Source organism: Chinchilla lanigera, unplaced genomic scaffold (genome assembly GCF_000276665.1).
Source record: "Chinchilla lanigera isolate Chin_1 unplaced genomic scaffold, ChiLan1.0 scaffold00045, whole genome shotgun sequence".
Classification (NCBI taxonomy): domain Eukaryota; kingdom Metazoa; phylum Chordata; class Mammalia; order Rodentia; family Chinchillidae; genus Chinchilla; species Chinchilla lanigera.
Window position 1 is genome coordinate 13,914,249 of NW_004955446.1, and position 16,425 is coordinate 13,930,673.

The 16,425-nt window shown below is 38.3% G+C and overlaps 1 protein-coding gene across 1 annotated transcript in view; it reads right to left on the reverse strand.

Moving 5' to 3' along the window:
• Positions 1-11,584: 11,584 nt before the first annotated feature.
• The window catches only part of Fst (follistatin), a gene marked incomplete at its 5' end in the record, with an annotated part of 6,272 nt that continues 1,431 nt past the window's right edge, over positions 11,585-16,425 (reverse strand). The window contains 5 exon segments of the mRNA XM_005392720.2: positions 11,585-12,807; positions 13,538-13,768; positions 14,456-14,680; positions 15,011-15,229; positions 15,653-15,844. Of these exon segments, the coding sequence (XP_005392777.1) occupies positions 12,725-12,807; positions 13,538-13,768; positions 14,456-14,680; positions 15,011-15,229; positions 15,653-15,844 (950 nt within the window). The 3' untranslated portion in view covers positions 11,585-12,724.

Below are 16,425 nucleotides of genomic sequence, written 5' to 3' on the forward strand. Positions count from 1 at the left end.
CCTAATAAAACCTTTTATGCCTCTTACTAACACATCCTAAAAACTCTTTTCCCGTGATGAGAGTCAGTGAACCTGCAAATTTTTTTCTGTGCTCAGACCCATTGTGTGGCAGTTGTTGTTGGCTGGTGTCATAGGTCCAATGATGTCTCATTGTCAGATTTTTTTTCAGGAGAAAGTAGAAATCTAGATTTTTGAGATGAAACTTTCTAAGTTTTAAATGTTATGAATGAATTAAAAATCTTTGTTCGTTTTTGTGAACAAGTAAGGTTGGTGTTAAGGTTCCTTCTCTGTACTTTGGAAACTCCCTTGAGCCCTGTCTGGCAACATTTCTCTTAGCAAGCCAATGGCAGGAGGTGAAAAAGATGTTGGGACCCTGACTCCAGTACATCTAGTTAAGGGGTTTCTTTCCCACTTCCCCAAACCCCTTGTTTTCTGAAGAATAGCTTATTTCCTTTTTCTTTTCTTTTTTCTCTTTCCCTTTCTGCACATTGCTGTAACATTAGGTTTTCTTTCCCTTTTCAGCAAGTAAAGGCTCCCAAGTCCCTAGAAAAATGAATGTTTATGTACAAAAGTACTGAAGACAAGAGGCACTGCTTTGCCTCTAAACAAAAATAGAAAACGTGTGGAGCAGAATACCCTAGGAGTAGTAGCTCACTGGGTATTCTCTCCAGTTAACATACTACATTTCTACACCACATGGAAGGAAAATTTGCTCACCAGACAAGCACAAGTAAGGATAAATCCGTACTGCGTCTCCAGCAAAATTTCTCATGCAGCTGGCATAGGAAATCTAGTCCTAAGACACAACAGAAAACCAGCCTTGGGGTGGAGTTGAGAAAGCAATCTTCTTAAAATCATGCACATCTTTGGGTTTTAAACAGGTTAGACAAAAAGAGATCTTCTAAATTGCTCTTTTAATCCCTTTTCCCTTTTTCTGTTTACTTCTCTCACTCTCAGAATCAAAGGATATAAGCACAGTCTGCCTGATGCCACAGACCAACTGTGTGTTGGGAACACGTCCTCAGCCATATAGATTCAGTGATCAATCAGGTGATAACTGATATTATCCTTGGGACCTAGTGGAGTCTATGAACTTAAACCAAGAAAGGGCCACCTAGTTTTCTATTTTCTTTTCTTCTTCTCTCTCCTAAAACCCCCAATTCCCTTGTACCTTCTCCTTTCTCACTCTGATGCTTTACCACATCTGCCAGAAAACTCAAATTCTTTAACTTTTTCTGATATTAGTAGGGAGAGGCAGGGAGTTGGAAGGTACAGGGGGATCCATGGGTCTAAGGAGCTCAGGAAGTTTTCTCATGGCTTTGGGGATAGTCATTATGGCTCTGCTTGGGTGGGGAAGAGAGGGTCCCATTTGGTATGTCCCACCCATGTCCTTGGTGCTAGTCAAAGAGGAAGAAAGTAAATCTTGGGTGAGCTCTTGGGTTGAAAAAGATCTAAATCTTCACTGGGCTTCCCTCTTCTCTGGCTTGTGGCGCTATGTGGGAGATGGGGAAGGACATGTTTTCTATACTTTCAGTGATGCAGTGAGAGGAAGAGCTAGATGTCAACTCAGGGGTTTGGCATGGCTGGCCAGAGAAAGTAGAAAGGGACAAATGTTTCCCTCCATTGGACCGCACCTTAAAGTTGTGCACTCTAAGGGCTTTGCCTACAGGGCCACTGCAGGAAGAGTTCTATATTAGCCCTTTGCAGGTGTCCACAGAACATCTGCCATGACTGCCTGTCCACCCCTGCCAGTCGTATTCTTCTGGAGCCTCAGGGATTCCTTCTCTAATGCTAGCTTACTTCTTCCCTCTAGCTTGTTTGGTTTTGCTATTCTTATGATAACTTTAGCCTCGAGTTTATCTCCCCATCTAAAATGATATATGATTTATAGTTATGTGGCATTTCCAGACTCTACGGATTCTTTACATATGCTGTAGGTTCCTAGATATAAAGACTTTGGGCTGATTTTTTTTAGAAAAGCCTCGCTGTTGTACCAAGATTCTTTTTCTGCCTTTCTGGACTATTGAAGTTTTGAGTGGCTGTGTGCTCGGAACAACAATGCTGTTCCTAGTCATAACAGCAGTGGGCCTGGCCCTTGTTGCCTGATCCCAAGAAAGAGTGGCAGGGTTACCTAGACTAGCCATGAGAGAAAGTGGGCAATCTGTGTGCATGGCCTGACCTCCAACCGGGGTGGGCTGCACATGCAGTATAACCTTGGATAAGAGGGGTGGACTTTGGGCTGATTTCTAAAATGTCAGGGCAGGCTGCTTGGGCAGTCTGACCCCAGGGACTTAATAGAATCTTTTCCTCCAGGCCTTACCATTTCTTTCTGTTTATCTCTTTCTCACAATGCACAAGGGAAATCTTAAAAGTGTATAGTGCATCTTACTGGAGTATGGGTAGCTCAGTATCACTCCTTAAAATATCATCTTTAGGTTATGTTTTGTGCAGGTGAGGCCATTTTAAAATGGAAGATTTAAAAATGAAAAAAATATTTTCCTTTGCAATTCAGTACGGATTTAGTATAAATTAAAAAGTGGCAAGATATGGCCTTCAAATGGAACTTTGAATTTGAACACAATATTCCAGCTTTATTTGTTTTGTAAGAGAGCAGAAAAATCAACCAAAGTCCTATATATTTAGTTTTTATGTCCGTATATCAAAATCCAAAATTATTCAGGCCTTGTACAATCTGTTATGCCTGTGTGCCAATGGTACCCGTCAGAGTAGACCCAGACCTTGTAGAAGAAAAGCCCTTGAGTCCCCCAAGCAGAGTACCCTCAGATACCTATAAGCCTAATAGTAGAGCCAGTAATGTTTCCAGGGGCCACTGAAGAAGACTCAGAACCTAGATCAGCCTCTTCCTCTAATCTGTCTTCTCCCAGGGATACTTTCCACATTCCACCTCCCTGTCAATCTATCCACCTGCCATTACCTTATGAATCTAGTCCTACTGGCATAATAAGAAATGGCATCTCATCATTCAACTGTTTCAAAATCTCCTAAAATGTGTGCTTCAAAAAATCTTGAGGGAGTTATTGTCTTATTAGAGCTCCCTTCTCCATGAATAATCTGGACCAGTATAAACAAAAATTGGGACAGATTTCAAATAGAAGATTAAAGAATATTGATTTTTTTTCTCTACATTTCCTTAAATGTGGGTTAAAGAGTAAAAAGACAATACCTCAAACTTGGTTTTGTTAATAAGGTGGAAAAGTAAACAAAAATCCCAGCTAGCAACCTATAGCTCTTTTCTCTTCCCTCCTTCGGACTCTTATTGGTTATGAGTCTTTAGCATTAACCCACAGGAGGCAAAAAAGGTATTCAGGGCAGCCTAAAATATTAAAGGAAACACTCTTATAATTTACATTTAAAAAGTGCTAATGGTACTCCCTAGGGAAATTTTGAGTAGTTTATATTTATAAACCTAAAACTAAGAAAAATAGTTATTGTAATTTAACATCGCCAATATATCTAAAAGTGTACTTCGACTTAGTGTAATTATTTTGTGTGTTCCATATGTTTCTTGTCTGTTTAACAGCCTGTTAATCTGTTTGTAATTGGTTAAAGTACCTTAGCTGTTTCGTCTTTTAAAAAATTCTTTTAGTTCATCAATTTAATTTTTTAATTTTTATTTTTCTCCCTTCCAACTTGTGACTCTGTTAGGGCTTCCCATAAAACAAAAACTAAAACAAAAACAAAACAACAACAACAGCGACAACAAAAACAAAACCACTGATACAGATATTCAAGGCTTACCAAACTTACTTAAAACATTAAGAAGTAAAGAAACCTACTAGGCTCAAGACTCACATTAAACTTGGGAATAAGAATCTTAGAAGCTTTAACTAAAAAGTTAAATGATTTCAGTCAATATGTATGTTTCAGTCTGTTGGGTATCTGTTGTCCTCCAAGAGCTCTATTTAAATTAGCTTACAGATAAATGAACACCGATGCTATAAACTCAAATGCCTTTTGTTCACATACCTTACCAGTGAGTAATTTAAATTGGTTGGTTAAGATAAGAGTAAAGATGTCCTTAAAGTTGGTAACATGGTTGCTAGCCCTGTTGCTCATCAATCAAAGTAATACTCATCTTAAAAATTGGTTTTACAAATGCCATGTCCATTATTCTCAGTGTACAGTAGCTTAAGAGATCTTGTTTTTAACTTAAGAGATCTTATAGCTTAAAATGGTGACTATATCTTGCTTGGTTCTTATGATTAATCTAAAGTAATTGTTAAAATGAATAAATACAAATGAAACTAATTCTTATAAATGTTCATAACAGATATCTAGAACCTCCAAATGATATAAAGGAAATGTTGCAACTCCCAACCTGCTAAATATCAGATACACTGAGTTTGTGTTCCCCTAAACCAAAGAATAAATTCTAAGCAACAATAAAGGTTAAGAGTAGGATATTTCATTGAGAGAAAAACAGCTTCTGAGAGAGACAGGAGGGGCCCCAGTGGGTTCCATGGACCCCACTTTCCAGATGAAGATTTATTGAGCAAAATCATGAGATAGGTACAAAATCACAAGCTGGGTAAACTGTGGATAAAACTATGATCAACCAATAAGATTGTAAGTATGGATGCTTAGGTAATGTTGATCCAACGGGGACTCAAGTCTGTAGCAAGTGTACATGGAACAAACAAGGACCTTTTTGGGAAGGAGGTATGTCAGGAGGTCCTGCTCACCTACTTGGGTGACTGATGTCTATCTAGACTTTATTGGACCAGGTGATACCAAATATAGTATATTGTTTATCCCTCGGGAGGCATGTAGACCTGGTCATTCCATTTTTATCTTGAGGCCTGGCCTTGAAAGGATGCGCCTCCAGTCACAGTGGTAATGTATTCTCATCTTCTGTACTGACTTCCTTGAGGGCCTAGCCCTGTCTGGCTGCCTATAATAGTTCTACTTAACTTAACTGTCTATAACAATAACAATATCTGATTCACCAATTACTAAATATAACTTCAAGTATTGGCTTCTTAAAGTTTATCAGACGATAATAGATTTTTGCCTATTAAATATGATTTTATACATTATTTGTGTACAGTACATAGAGCTTTAAGATTGCTTTCTTAAGTTTATTAAAAGTTAAATTTCTAATGTATAATTCTATACTGAAATATATAAAAAATGTTTTCCTTTAAGTGGGGAGCTATTGGGCTTGGGGAACGACAGGGCAAAATTCTCCTCTGTGGCTGAAAAAGCAACTGCTAGGCCAGGTTGCTTTAGTTTTCTCCACTCATGGATGGCTTCTCCGGTTTTCCCCAGAGTTTTATTGTGTCTCACTCCAACACGTGGTAGTAAAATTATTATTATATGTGATTGTTAGTTATAGTTGGAAAGTTAGAGCTTCCTATATCTACAGCAATAAGGCTTTCTTACCTTGTTTAAAAAGCTGTTAAACTTAACAAAAACTAGATTAGAAAAAAGTTTTTGTGTTTTTAATCAAGATAATTTCTTATGTTTGCAGTTGCTAGGCTTTTGATTATTTAAGAGACCAAGTGTTGGGGGAGTAGCTCAGTGGTAGAGCACTTGCCTAGAAACCAAGTTTTAAGAGTTAGCATTTATTTAAATTTTGGCTTGTAGAATCTTTCCAAGAATCAACAACTATGTTTATAGCATATATCACATATAAATAGCTATATATATCTGAGACTGAGATGTGTATATGCCTGAGTATTCCTGAGGAATTTTGGGTGTGGTGAGTTTGTAAAGAAAGCCTAAATTAACCATAGGAATGCTGATATGAACCACCTCAGGTAATTTTGACTGGGTTGAAGAAGTTTCAGCTTAATTAAAAGTACAATATTTAGTAATGATTTTTCTTGTCTCCTTTCTTCATTTCTTCTATCTTCCTCCAATCCCACTGATTAAGCTTTAAAAAGATACAGATTCACCCATTGTTTTTCAATTAGAATCTAGGTAGAACCCCTTCCTCCTCACCATTATCTGTTTTGCCTCCAACTTTTTTGGTAAGGTACAAAATTAAGAAAACTTTCACTCTGTAGTCAGGGACCTGAGTTTTTGGACAATGAGTATTAGAGATGTTTGGTGGGGAGTATATCCGGCTCCCAACACTGCCAGTTGGTTTCTTGGCCAGAGTCTTAAAATAGAAAAATGACAAATTACAGCTCTGCCAGGACTACATTTGGTCCAATCCAGAGAATATGTTTTAAGTGTCTGAAGAGCTCTGCCGCAGGAATCTTGATGGCAGCAGCCAAGATATCTGAGGTCCAAGGATGGCAAACTCCAGGGAGCATCTAGTACTCATGGGGGGATTCCAGAAAAACAGAGGCTGGGATCTGGACAAGTCCAGGCAGGTCTGCTGACGAGTAGGGCAGTCATGCCTGGAGTCTATTTACAAGACGACTTTTGGCTGAAGCATTGTGTGGTGCTCTGAATGGAAAGTGGAGCAGGAGGACAGAAATGTGTCAATCTTAGGACCCAGGTTTTGAAAAATCTTCTTTAACAAAGAAGTTTGTTAACTTAAAATACTACATATCTTAATATCTGATAATTGTACAACTTATACATTAGGGTTTCTTGATAGTGTACAAATAGTTTGATCTATTACTATTACTAAGGATTTATAGTCCTCATATAGAAAATTGTGTCAAAATAGGAGAAAATTGATGTAATTTATTTTAGTACAAGGACTTGTTTTGGGTGTATGAATTAAAGAACAAAAGGCACATCTATGGCTTAAAAATGTTGGTGGGTGAATGAGTCTATTTCTAAATTTCTATGAGAAGTAATATACCTAAACCTGTTTTTTTTTTGAATGATACATTTTTTGCTATAAACACCTAAAATTTTGTGATGCTTTGTTAAATATTAACATGACTAAAATATTTTATGATTATATTTATCTTTCATTTTAAAGACTGTTTATATTCTTGCTTTTGGTCTCAATTGGTATCATTTTTCATGCATTGCATTTCCAAGGTAGGGCTTTTATTAAATTTTTATTTAATAAAAATTCTAATACTGGAGGACTTTTTTTACTGAATTTTTTTTTTTTTTATTCATCTGCACTGGAAGAATCAATTCCAAACAACTTAGCTCTTTTCATTCTCACAGCACCATTATAGGGGAGGCACTTTCAGTATACTAACTACACAGATGAGGAAATGGAGCCATGAGAGGTTCATTGACTTGTCAAACAACATGTAGCAAACAGTGAGGAGAAGGATTTTAGAGTGCTTTAATTACTCTGAATTTTAAAAGATTACACAAAAGACTTTTTCAATTTAGATGTACTTTAGTTGTCAGGAGTTCTTTCACTGCTAATTTTGATTATCTAAATAGACTTGCTAAAGTCATTGGAATTATTTTCTAGTCTTTGGTCATACATCACTTTTTAAAATGACTATTTCAAGGGAATAAAAACAGTCTACTCTGTACCTCTCCTTCTTGAGAATGATTATTTTTAAATTTTAATTTCATTTGGATATATTTTCAAAGTTACCAAAAAGTTGCAAAAAAAGACAGTACTAAAAATTCCCCTGAGGATCAATGGAACAGATTAGAAGAGGCACAAATAACTTCAAATACACTCAGCCATCTTGTCTTTGACCAAGGGACCAGACAAGTTTACTGGCAGGAAGATAGCCTCTTTAATAAATGGTGCTGGAAAAACTGACTTTCCACCTGCTGAAAACTAAAACTAGATCCATGTATATCACCATGCACTAAACTAAAATCAAAATAGATTAAAGATATAAATATTAAAACAGAAACACTAAATCTGCTAGAAGAGAGAATAGGTAAAACTGTTGAAGAGAGAGTTATAGGCAGAAACTTCATAAACAAAATCCTGATTGCATAGGAGATACTGCAAAGAATCAACAACTGGGATTTCACTTTATTAAAAAGCTTTTGCACAGCAAAAGAAATCACCAACAGAGTGAAAAGACTACCCACAGAATGCAAAAGAAAAAGTCTTAGCCAGTTGTTCTTCAGACAAAGGACTAATATCTAGAACATATAAAGAATTGAATAATATCAGATTCTCCAAATTTAAACACCTGCCCCAAAAATGACCATCTGAAATGAATAGACACTTCTCAGAAGAGGAAGCACAAACGGCAAATAAATATATGAAAAAATGTTCAGCATCACTGATCAAGAGATGCAAATTAAAACAATGCTGAGATTCCATCTTGCTCCAGAGAGAGTGGCTATTATCAATATTATCAATAAATCAACCAATAACAAATGCTGGCATGGCTGTGGGGGAAAAAGGAACACTTCCCCACTGCTGGTGAGAGTGCAGACTAGTGCAACTACTGTGGAAATAAGTGTGGGGTTTCCTCAAAAAACTAGGACTAGAGATTCCGTTTGACTGAGCTATTCCTCTTCTGGGCATCTTCCCCAAAGAACTAAAGGCATCATACAACAGTGATATATGTGCACCCGTGTTCACTGCAGCACAGTTTGTAATAGCTAAATCGTGGAAAGAACCAAAATGCCCATCAGCAGACAAATGGATAAAAAAGATGTTTTTTTTATTCAATGGAGTACTACTCAGCCATAAAGAAAGATAAGCTTGAGACATTTTTAGCTAAATAGATGGACCTTGAGACCATATTCTTAAGTGAAACAAATCAACCACACTTGTGTAAATATTGCATTGTTTCTTTGGTGTGAGCAACTGAAAGTATAAATAAGAACCAAAATGTATAATAGATATTGTGAAATAGAATGTAAAGGAAAAGGAAAGGGAAAAAAGGGGTGGGGACAGTGGAAGGGAAAAGAAAAAAATGAGGAAAAAAGTACAAAATGGAAACAAAGCTTTGTAAAGAAGGAGGGGAAGAGAAGTTGAAGAGATTTGGAGGGGAATGGAAAAAATAAAGGAACTAAGTTATATCATGTAAAAAAATAATAAAAATAAAAATTTCCATAGATCTTATGCAGATTTACTTATTGTTAACATTTTACTTTACTTCTTCTATTATTATTATTTTTCTTTGGTAACAGGAATTGAACTCAGGACCTTGTGCTTACCAGGCATGTACTTGTGTTGCTGACCTATATTCCCAGTCTCTATTATTTTTGTATTTCTTCAAATACATAATATATGAAACATAGATTAAACCTATAATTTTTTCTTACCAAGCCATTTAAAGATAAATTACATACATTTTGATCTTTTATAGAACTATAGTATAGAGATCAATTTCAGTAAATTTAACATTGAGGCAACATATGTTTATTTATTTACTTATTTATAATGTTTTTTTCTCCCTTACATACAAGAGCTGGTCTAGGGTCAGATACTATATTTAGCTGTTCTGTTGGAGGATGATTTTAATTAAGCCAGGCTTTAATTTTGCCAGACTCAAGGCACCGTATCTAAGATAGTATAGGAAACTCTTAGTTTAGGTACACATCTGATAAAAACTAGACTTTTAATGGAATTTTCACTATCACTTTATATTTTGCAATTCCCAGTGATGATTAGGATGCAGTAACACTAATCAAAAGTTGTTACTCTGGACATTATGGCTCATTCCTGTAATCCCAGCACTCTGGGAGGCTGACACAGGAGGACTGTAAGTTCAAGTCTAGCTTGAGCAACTTAGTGAAACTCTCTCAAAATAATAAATATAAAGAAATAGATAAAGAACTAGGGATGCAGCTCAGTACACCCCAAGTATCTGCCCTGCACCTCTCTCTCTCTCTCTCTCTTTCTATATATATATATATATTATATATATATATATACATGAAAATGAAAAACACCTAGTTATTAACAAATGTTTATGCTAATGACATTATACACATAGGTGAAATAGACTTGAGTCTATTGAAATTCTAACAATAATCTAATCATATAAACCTAATTTTAATTTTAAATGTGATTTCTAGGGTTGGAGGTCCAGCTTAGTGTTAAAGTGGCTGTCTAGCATGCATGAGGCCCTAGGTTTGATCCCTGGTACCCTGGACACACATACACACACACACACACACACACACACACATGCATGCATATACACACACACACACACACACACACACACACACACAGATATCTATTTTTTATATTAGTTAGGCTAATATAAGTTGAGTGGAAAAGTACGAAATTCCAGGAAGGAAAATAGGGTACTGGTATTTAAGAGGAGTGATTGATGCTGACAGATACCAAATAAAAAATTTTAAATAAATAATATGAATGTTGTTTAAAAGGCAAGCTGTTGATTTTATCACCCTTGCCTGCCAAGACACACATAAGTTCCTGTTAAATTTGATGTTTTCACTCTGATTGTCAATGGCAGCTTTAATGCCTGAGTAGCATCACGGAAGCAAGCAACAAATCAGCTCAGGAAGAGCTGTGAAACTGTATCCGTCCAGCCCTTTTCCTTTCCTGAGACCTCTTTCTAAATGACAACCCAGTAGCTCATCTGCAACGGACAGGTTAAACCCTCTTCTTAGAACTTCATAGGGTTAGTGGAAGTCTGCTTTGTTTTCTGCTCCTCCTTTTCCACTTTTTCTGATAAACCGGAGCTAAGGTTACAAAACCTTAGAGATTCCTAATCATTAAATAAAAATCTGCCTGTGTAATAGGTTTCTCTGCCTCCACCAAATTTCTCATTTGGTGATGAACAACTTCTGATGGTAATTTTTAGCATTGTTCATACTAATGAGGACTTTCACAAAAGAGATGAACTACTTAAAAGAACTTAGGTCATGTTCTTTGAAATAAGGAACATGTTTGCTTAGTAGTGTTGATTACATTATTTAATAGTGTTGAGAATATCTTTGCTCTTTCCATCCCACGTGTCTCCCACTTTTTTTGATCTTGCATTTCTTTTTGTTGTTTTTTTTATATATTTAGATTTCAAGTATGAAACACACAATGAATTGGGATCTTAGATGTTCTTATGTATCCTTATGTAGTAGACTATTATAAGGGCCACTGACTGATACCTGAAATGCCACTCTAAGGGTCTAGTAATGTATAGCAAACTGCAAAACACTGACAGCCCTCCTCCACTTTGAGTGTCATTATTTGATCACCATAAAAGATGGGCATCGTTATGGAAATCTACCTCCACTCTAATCATCTTTCCAAGGTTCAAGAATTCTAATATTATTATGACTATTTCTGCAGTTGACACTCTGATGTCTAGAATATGTTCGTCAAACTTCATCAGTCTGTTTCCACTTTTCTTGTGCCATATGTTGATTTTGTGATGATTTGATACCCACTTCATTTAGATGAGGAGAGTAGGTTATAGCGGGCGCTGGCTGTGTGAACAAGGGCAGCTAAGAGAGTATTTTCAAAGGGAACAGGCTTGGTGCAGTTTAGAGAGGAACTCACATCTACAAGTCTGTTGTTTCCGTGGCTAGTGTCACATACATAGTATTCTTCCAAAGGGGTTGTGGAACCTTTATTTTTTAATTTCCACTGAGGTGATTCATAATTTACCTCACTTTGGAGCTCTTATTATCCTCACCACTTAATTTCTGTGATAACTATATTCTTCAGGAAACATGCCATACACATTTTTACTCCAAAGTCCAATTTCTTTTGCATCAAAAAAAAAAAAAAATAAGACCATTGGCTTTTTAAAATTTTTTTATTTTTTCACTCATCATTTATTTACAAATACACATTATAACTTTTATATACATTGCACATTTACATGGTAGAAAAGTACAAAACTATATATTTAAATGAATTTATATTTAACTTGCCATGTTTGAAAATATAAAATTGCATCAGAAAAAAGTATTATGAAAATCAAGAAACTTGAACTGATAAAGCTTTGATAGAACTTTTAGTGACACATTGGTTGAAAAAGAATTTAATAGGTACAGCTGACCAGCTTGAAGGAAACACCCAAGAAAAGGTTAAATGTGTAGCCTTTGCCTTTCTTTAGTCTCCAGACACCCACATCACTCTGTTTCTTTGGATCTGTAACATCTTGAAAGTACATTATTAGAATTCTAACACTGCTCTCACACTTTCTCCCACAAATGGCCTCATCAGCACAAGAGAAATGAAGTAGGAGTTTCCTCAAAGATGCATGTCCTCTGTACCCTGCGTTTGAGTCAGAGTTATAATGCCTTTTGGTCAGTCAAGATTCCTTGTAAACAAAACCCGAGGGATCATGTATGTACAGATCAGGCAGCAGAGAATCCAATAAATAAACATGACAGAAACGAACATGCAAGTTTGTTAAAAGTGGAAAAGAATCTAACGACAGTGCAATGAAGGGAGACGTGTGAGTGAGTGGATAGTCAGGAATGGAATTAAATGGTTTACAAGGGGAGAAAAGAAAAGCTTTTACTTTACAAGCAAGAGACCTCACAATAAATAACAACTGCGCTTCCTTTCACGAATAAATTTCTTCAAAAACAAGGTGTACAGTCAACCAGACATTTTATGTATAAATTATAAAACATGACACAGTATAAATAAATGTCTACAAGTTTCAACTATGGCCTCATCCAGTAGACCTCACAATGACTGCCTCTCCGTGCCCAGTGAGTAACAAGGTGGCCTGGGAGAGAGCTTTAGGACAAAGGTCCTTTAATGTATAGTTTTCCCCCCAAATAAATAAGCATACACTTATTTACAGTATGGACAATATATTTTTCCTTTTTCCTTTTTTTTCCTCTTTTCTTTTTTTTTTTTTTTTTTTTTTTTTTTTTTTTGCGCTCAAAGCCTGTGTGGACATGAACACTGGTGGAAGGTTTACCACTCTAGAATGGAAGATATAGGAAAGCTGTAGTCCTGGTCTTCATCTTCTTCTTCTTCCTCGGTGTCTTCCGAAATGGCTAGATGGGGAATACAGGGGAGCTGTTGTTTAAATATGGACAACAACAGCCCAGAAGCAGCTCAGTATATGTTTTCAAAGCCCTCTCACACAGCCATATTACAGCGTTGCATTTTTATGTAACTTGCAGTTTGACGCTTTTATTTCTTTGTTTGTTTTTGGCATCTGCTCTTATGTAATAAGTTTAAATTTAAAAAAGCCATAACATATGAAGTCAAAAAACTGCAGAAAGTTCTGAAGAATCAATGGCTCAGGTTTTACGGGCAGATTCCTGAAATTAGATAAAAAGCGCTCTTGTGTTCTAGGTATAACTGCTTTGGATCCTTCATTCAGAGTTAGTTTAGGCAACTGCAAAAAGCAGCAGCCCATGTGTAATAGTATATAAAGCTGTCTTTGGGAAAAAAAAAAAAAGACTTTTGAAGAAGTTAGTTTAGATTCAAGTGTTAACGAAGCAAACAGCAAAGCACATTACTAAAACAGATGAATGAGGGGCCAACAACCAGATATAGGTGTTTTAGAGGTAACCCAAATGATCAGTTAAGTCCTAAAAGCTGGGAAACATTGCAGAGAATTTTTCTGTGGATCACTGACTCGATGGTGAAATTTAGCTGCTACCTTACTTAAACAGAAATGGGCTTGCATGGGGAGGTTTGCGTGCTTTTTAAGTGTCCGTTTTCTAGGGCTTGCTTGGGAAAGCCTTAAATTGCAGCAGAGTTAAAAATCGCACTTACAGTTGCAAGATCCAGAGTGCTTTACTTCCAACAGCACACCTGAGGAGCAGGCAGCCTCCTTCATGGCACATTCGCTGGCATAAGTGGCATTGTCACTGGCACAGACAGGCTCATCCGACTGACTGTCAGGGCACAGCTCATCACAGAGGGAACACCGGCCTCTGCCAACCTTGAAATCCCACAAACATTTTTTTCCACCACTGCACTGGATATCTTCACAGGACTTTGCTTCTAGGATATAATACATCTGTGATAAGTGGACTGATTGCTCCATTTCCCCCCTCCTATCCTTTGCTTTAGTTCTCTACTAATAAATATAAACACATAATTTATATTTTATTATTTACAATGGGGTAATGAAGATGTTATGTAAAAATGTTTGGTTAGATATTCAAACACACACACACCCCCCATAGTGTCTTCTTACACACTACAATAGTACAGGAAAACAGCATATTTTGGAACAGGATTTCATGGTATCCTTGAGTTAAATATGTATCTCATTATTTCCTACAAAGTGGTATCTTTAAAAAAAGTAATTCCACCAATTACTGGTCCCTGATAACAGATTTTAGGAACTGTTAAGCAATTATTTTTCGCTTCTAGCAAGTCTGGCACTTTAAAAAAATGTGTAAAATTGTGTGAGTTCTAAGTTTTCTGAGATACAATAGTTTTTCCTGATTCTTCCTGGCATTTGAGTGTATATGTCAATGCTCCCGGAAGACAATGGTTTTCCACGAGGAATTCTGTGCTCATAACAGTTTCCCCAAACTGGAGAGCATTTTCCCTCTAGTGAAATGCCTCATTTGAGGAGATCTTGGGCTTTTAGTCTGTGATTCACCCCATAGTTTTAGTACTAGAACTAGCCTTTTCGATCCTTTGTTATCTCTTTTTCCTTTCTCAATCCAGAATACCTACTGATACACTTTCCCTCATAGGCTAATCCAATCGATCTGCCCAGCAGGCAGGTGGCCTTTCTCAGGTGGCAGGCACTGGAATACGTCACTCCGTCATTCCCGCACAGATACTGTTCAGAAGAGGTGGGCTCTGGGCAAATCTGATTACATGTCACGCAGTAGGCATTATTGGTCTGGTCCACCACACACGTAGAGCTGCCTGGACAGAGAACATCCCGACAGGTCTCTGAAAAAAAGAGGGAAACACTCTTCAATAGGCCATGGAGAGCAAGCATGTGAGAGCAGCAAGGAAATCATGAAAAACCGAAGCATCCATTTTGCAAAAGATACTTTAGGAGCCTAGGGAGTTTCAAAAGAAAAGGAAATCTGTGACTCTGGGTTGGTTCCTCTCAGAACTCTTCATGGTTCCTTAGCAGTTAGAAAAAGGTTCCTTTGTTTGGTATCACTATTATGATGAGGCTCTTGTGTTGACTATACTATCCCAGAGCCGTCTCCCAGAGGGCTAAAGAAAAGCTAAAGGAGGCAAGGCGGGTTCTTGCTCAAGGGTGGGACCTACTTTTACATTTGCCCTGGTACTGCACTTCCAGCTCAGGCTGCTCTTTACATCTGGCTTTGAGGAGAGCACATTCGTTGCGGTAGGTTTTCCCATCCAGCCCACAGACTGGCCCCTTCCAGGTGATGTTTGAACAATCTGGAGCGCAGACACAGCGTGGTTTGTTCTTTTTGTTCATTCGGCATTTTTTCCCTGGTCCACAGTCCACGTTCTCACACGTTTCTAGGAGTTGGAAAGATAGAAGGATTGAAACCAGGGCCAGGCAGTACGCAGGTCAGCCAGGAGGGTTTGGGTGCCTTGTGCAATCACGCAGCCCTGAGTTCTCACTGGAGGGGCCCCGGCTCCTCTTAGAAGACTGGGAGGGGGCGGAAGGGTGGGGACGGTGCATCTGCCCCATACTGAAATCTCTCAAACAGCACAAGTTGGCTGGTTTTACCATCACAATTGGCTAAGAAGTCCAGGGACCACTGCAGACTTTGTTTTGCCTACAGCTCTAATAGTTGGATTCAACTCAACTAACCAGGGTTGGGGGATAGGTGGTTGAGCCCACTAACAAAGCCCTTCTAGTCCCAAGTTAGTTAGCGCGGAAGGAGAGGGTTAGACGCCCTCTACTGAGGGCCTAAGATGGGAGAGAAACAGTCTTACCTTTACAAGGGATGCAGTTGGGGGCGCCCCCGTTGAAAATCATCCACTTAAAGAGCGTGTTGTCATTCACGTCCTCCTCGGTCCAAGAGGTGCTCAAGCGTCCGGTGCTGCAGCACTCTTCTTTGCTCAGTTCTGTCTTGTACAAGACCTGGCAGCGGCCGTTCTTCGCTTGGCGGAGCCAGCAATTCCCCGCTACGAAGAGACAGGAGCGGGGAGGTGAACGAGAGCGCAACCGAGTAGGGGAAGGCAGTCAGCGGGGCAAAGGAGACACCCTGGGGATGGAAAGGGGGTGCGCGTGGAGGAGGGGAAGAGAGAGAAAGAGACGGAAAGCGAAGCAGGAAATAAATGGAAGCTGGTGGAGAGGTGGGGAAGGAGGGGGAAAGCCCTGATTCCTGAGGTGGGCGAATGGGAGGGAGGGCGCGAGGCAGAAGCCACAGCGCCCTAGCCGTATCGATGTCAGTTACCAGTGACCCAGACACAACACGTGCAGCTTGCATTGACTTTTACTAGACTGTTTACTTTTATTCGTCCCATTTCATAACCTGCAGCGACTCGAAGAGCAGATTAAAGAACCTGACAAAAACAGGATGCGACGGATGTTTTTACATGTTGGTTTCATGTAGGCGGCAGGGGAATTATTTGTGACAGGGGTTAAGAAAGTAGGAGAAGGAGTGAGGGGAGAGAGAGAGAGAAGAGAGTGAAACACACACACACACACACACACACACACACACACACACACACACACGCCGCCCAGGAACAGATCAAGCAAA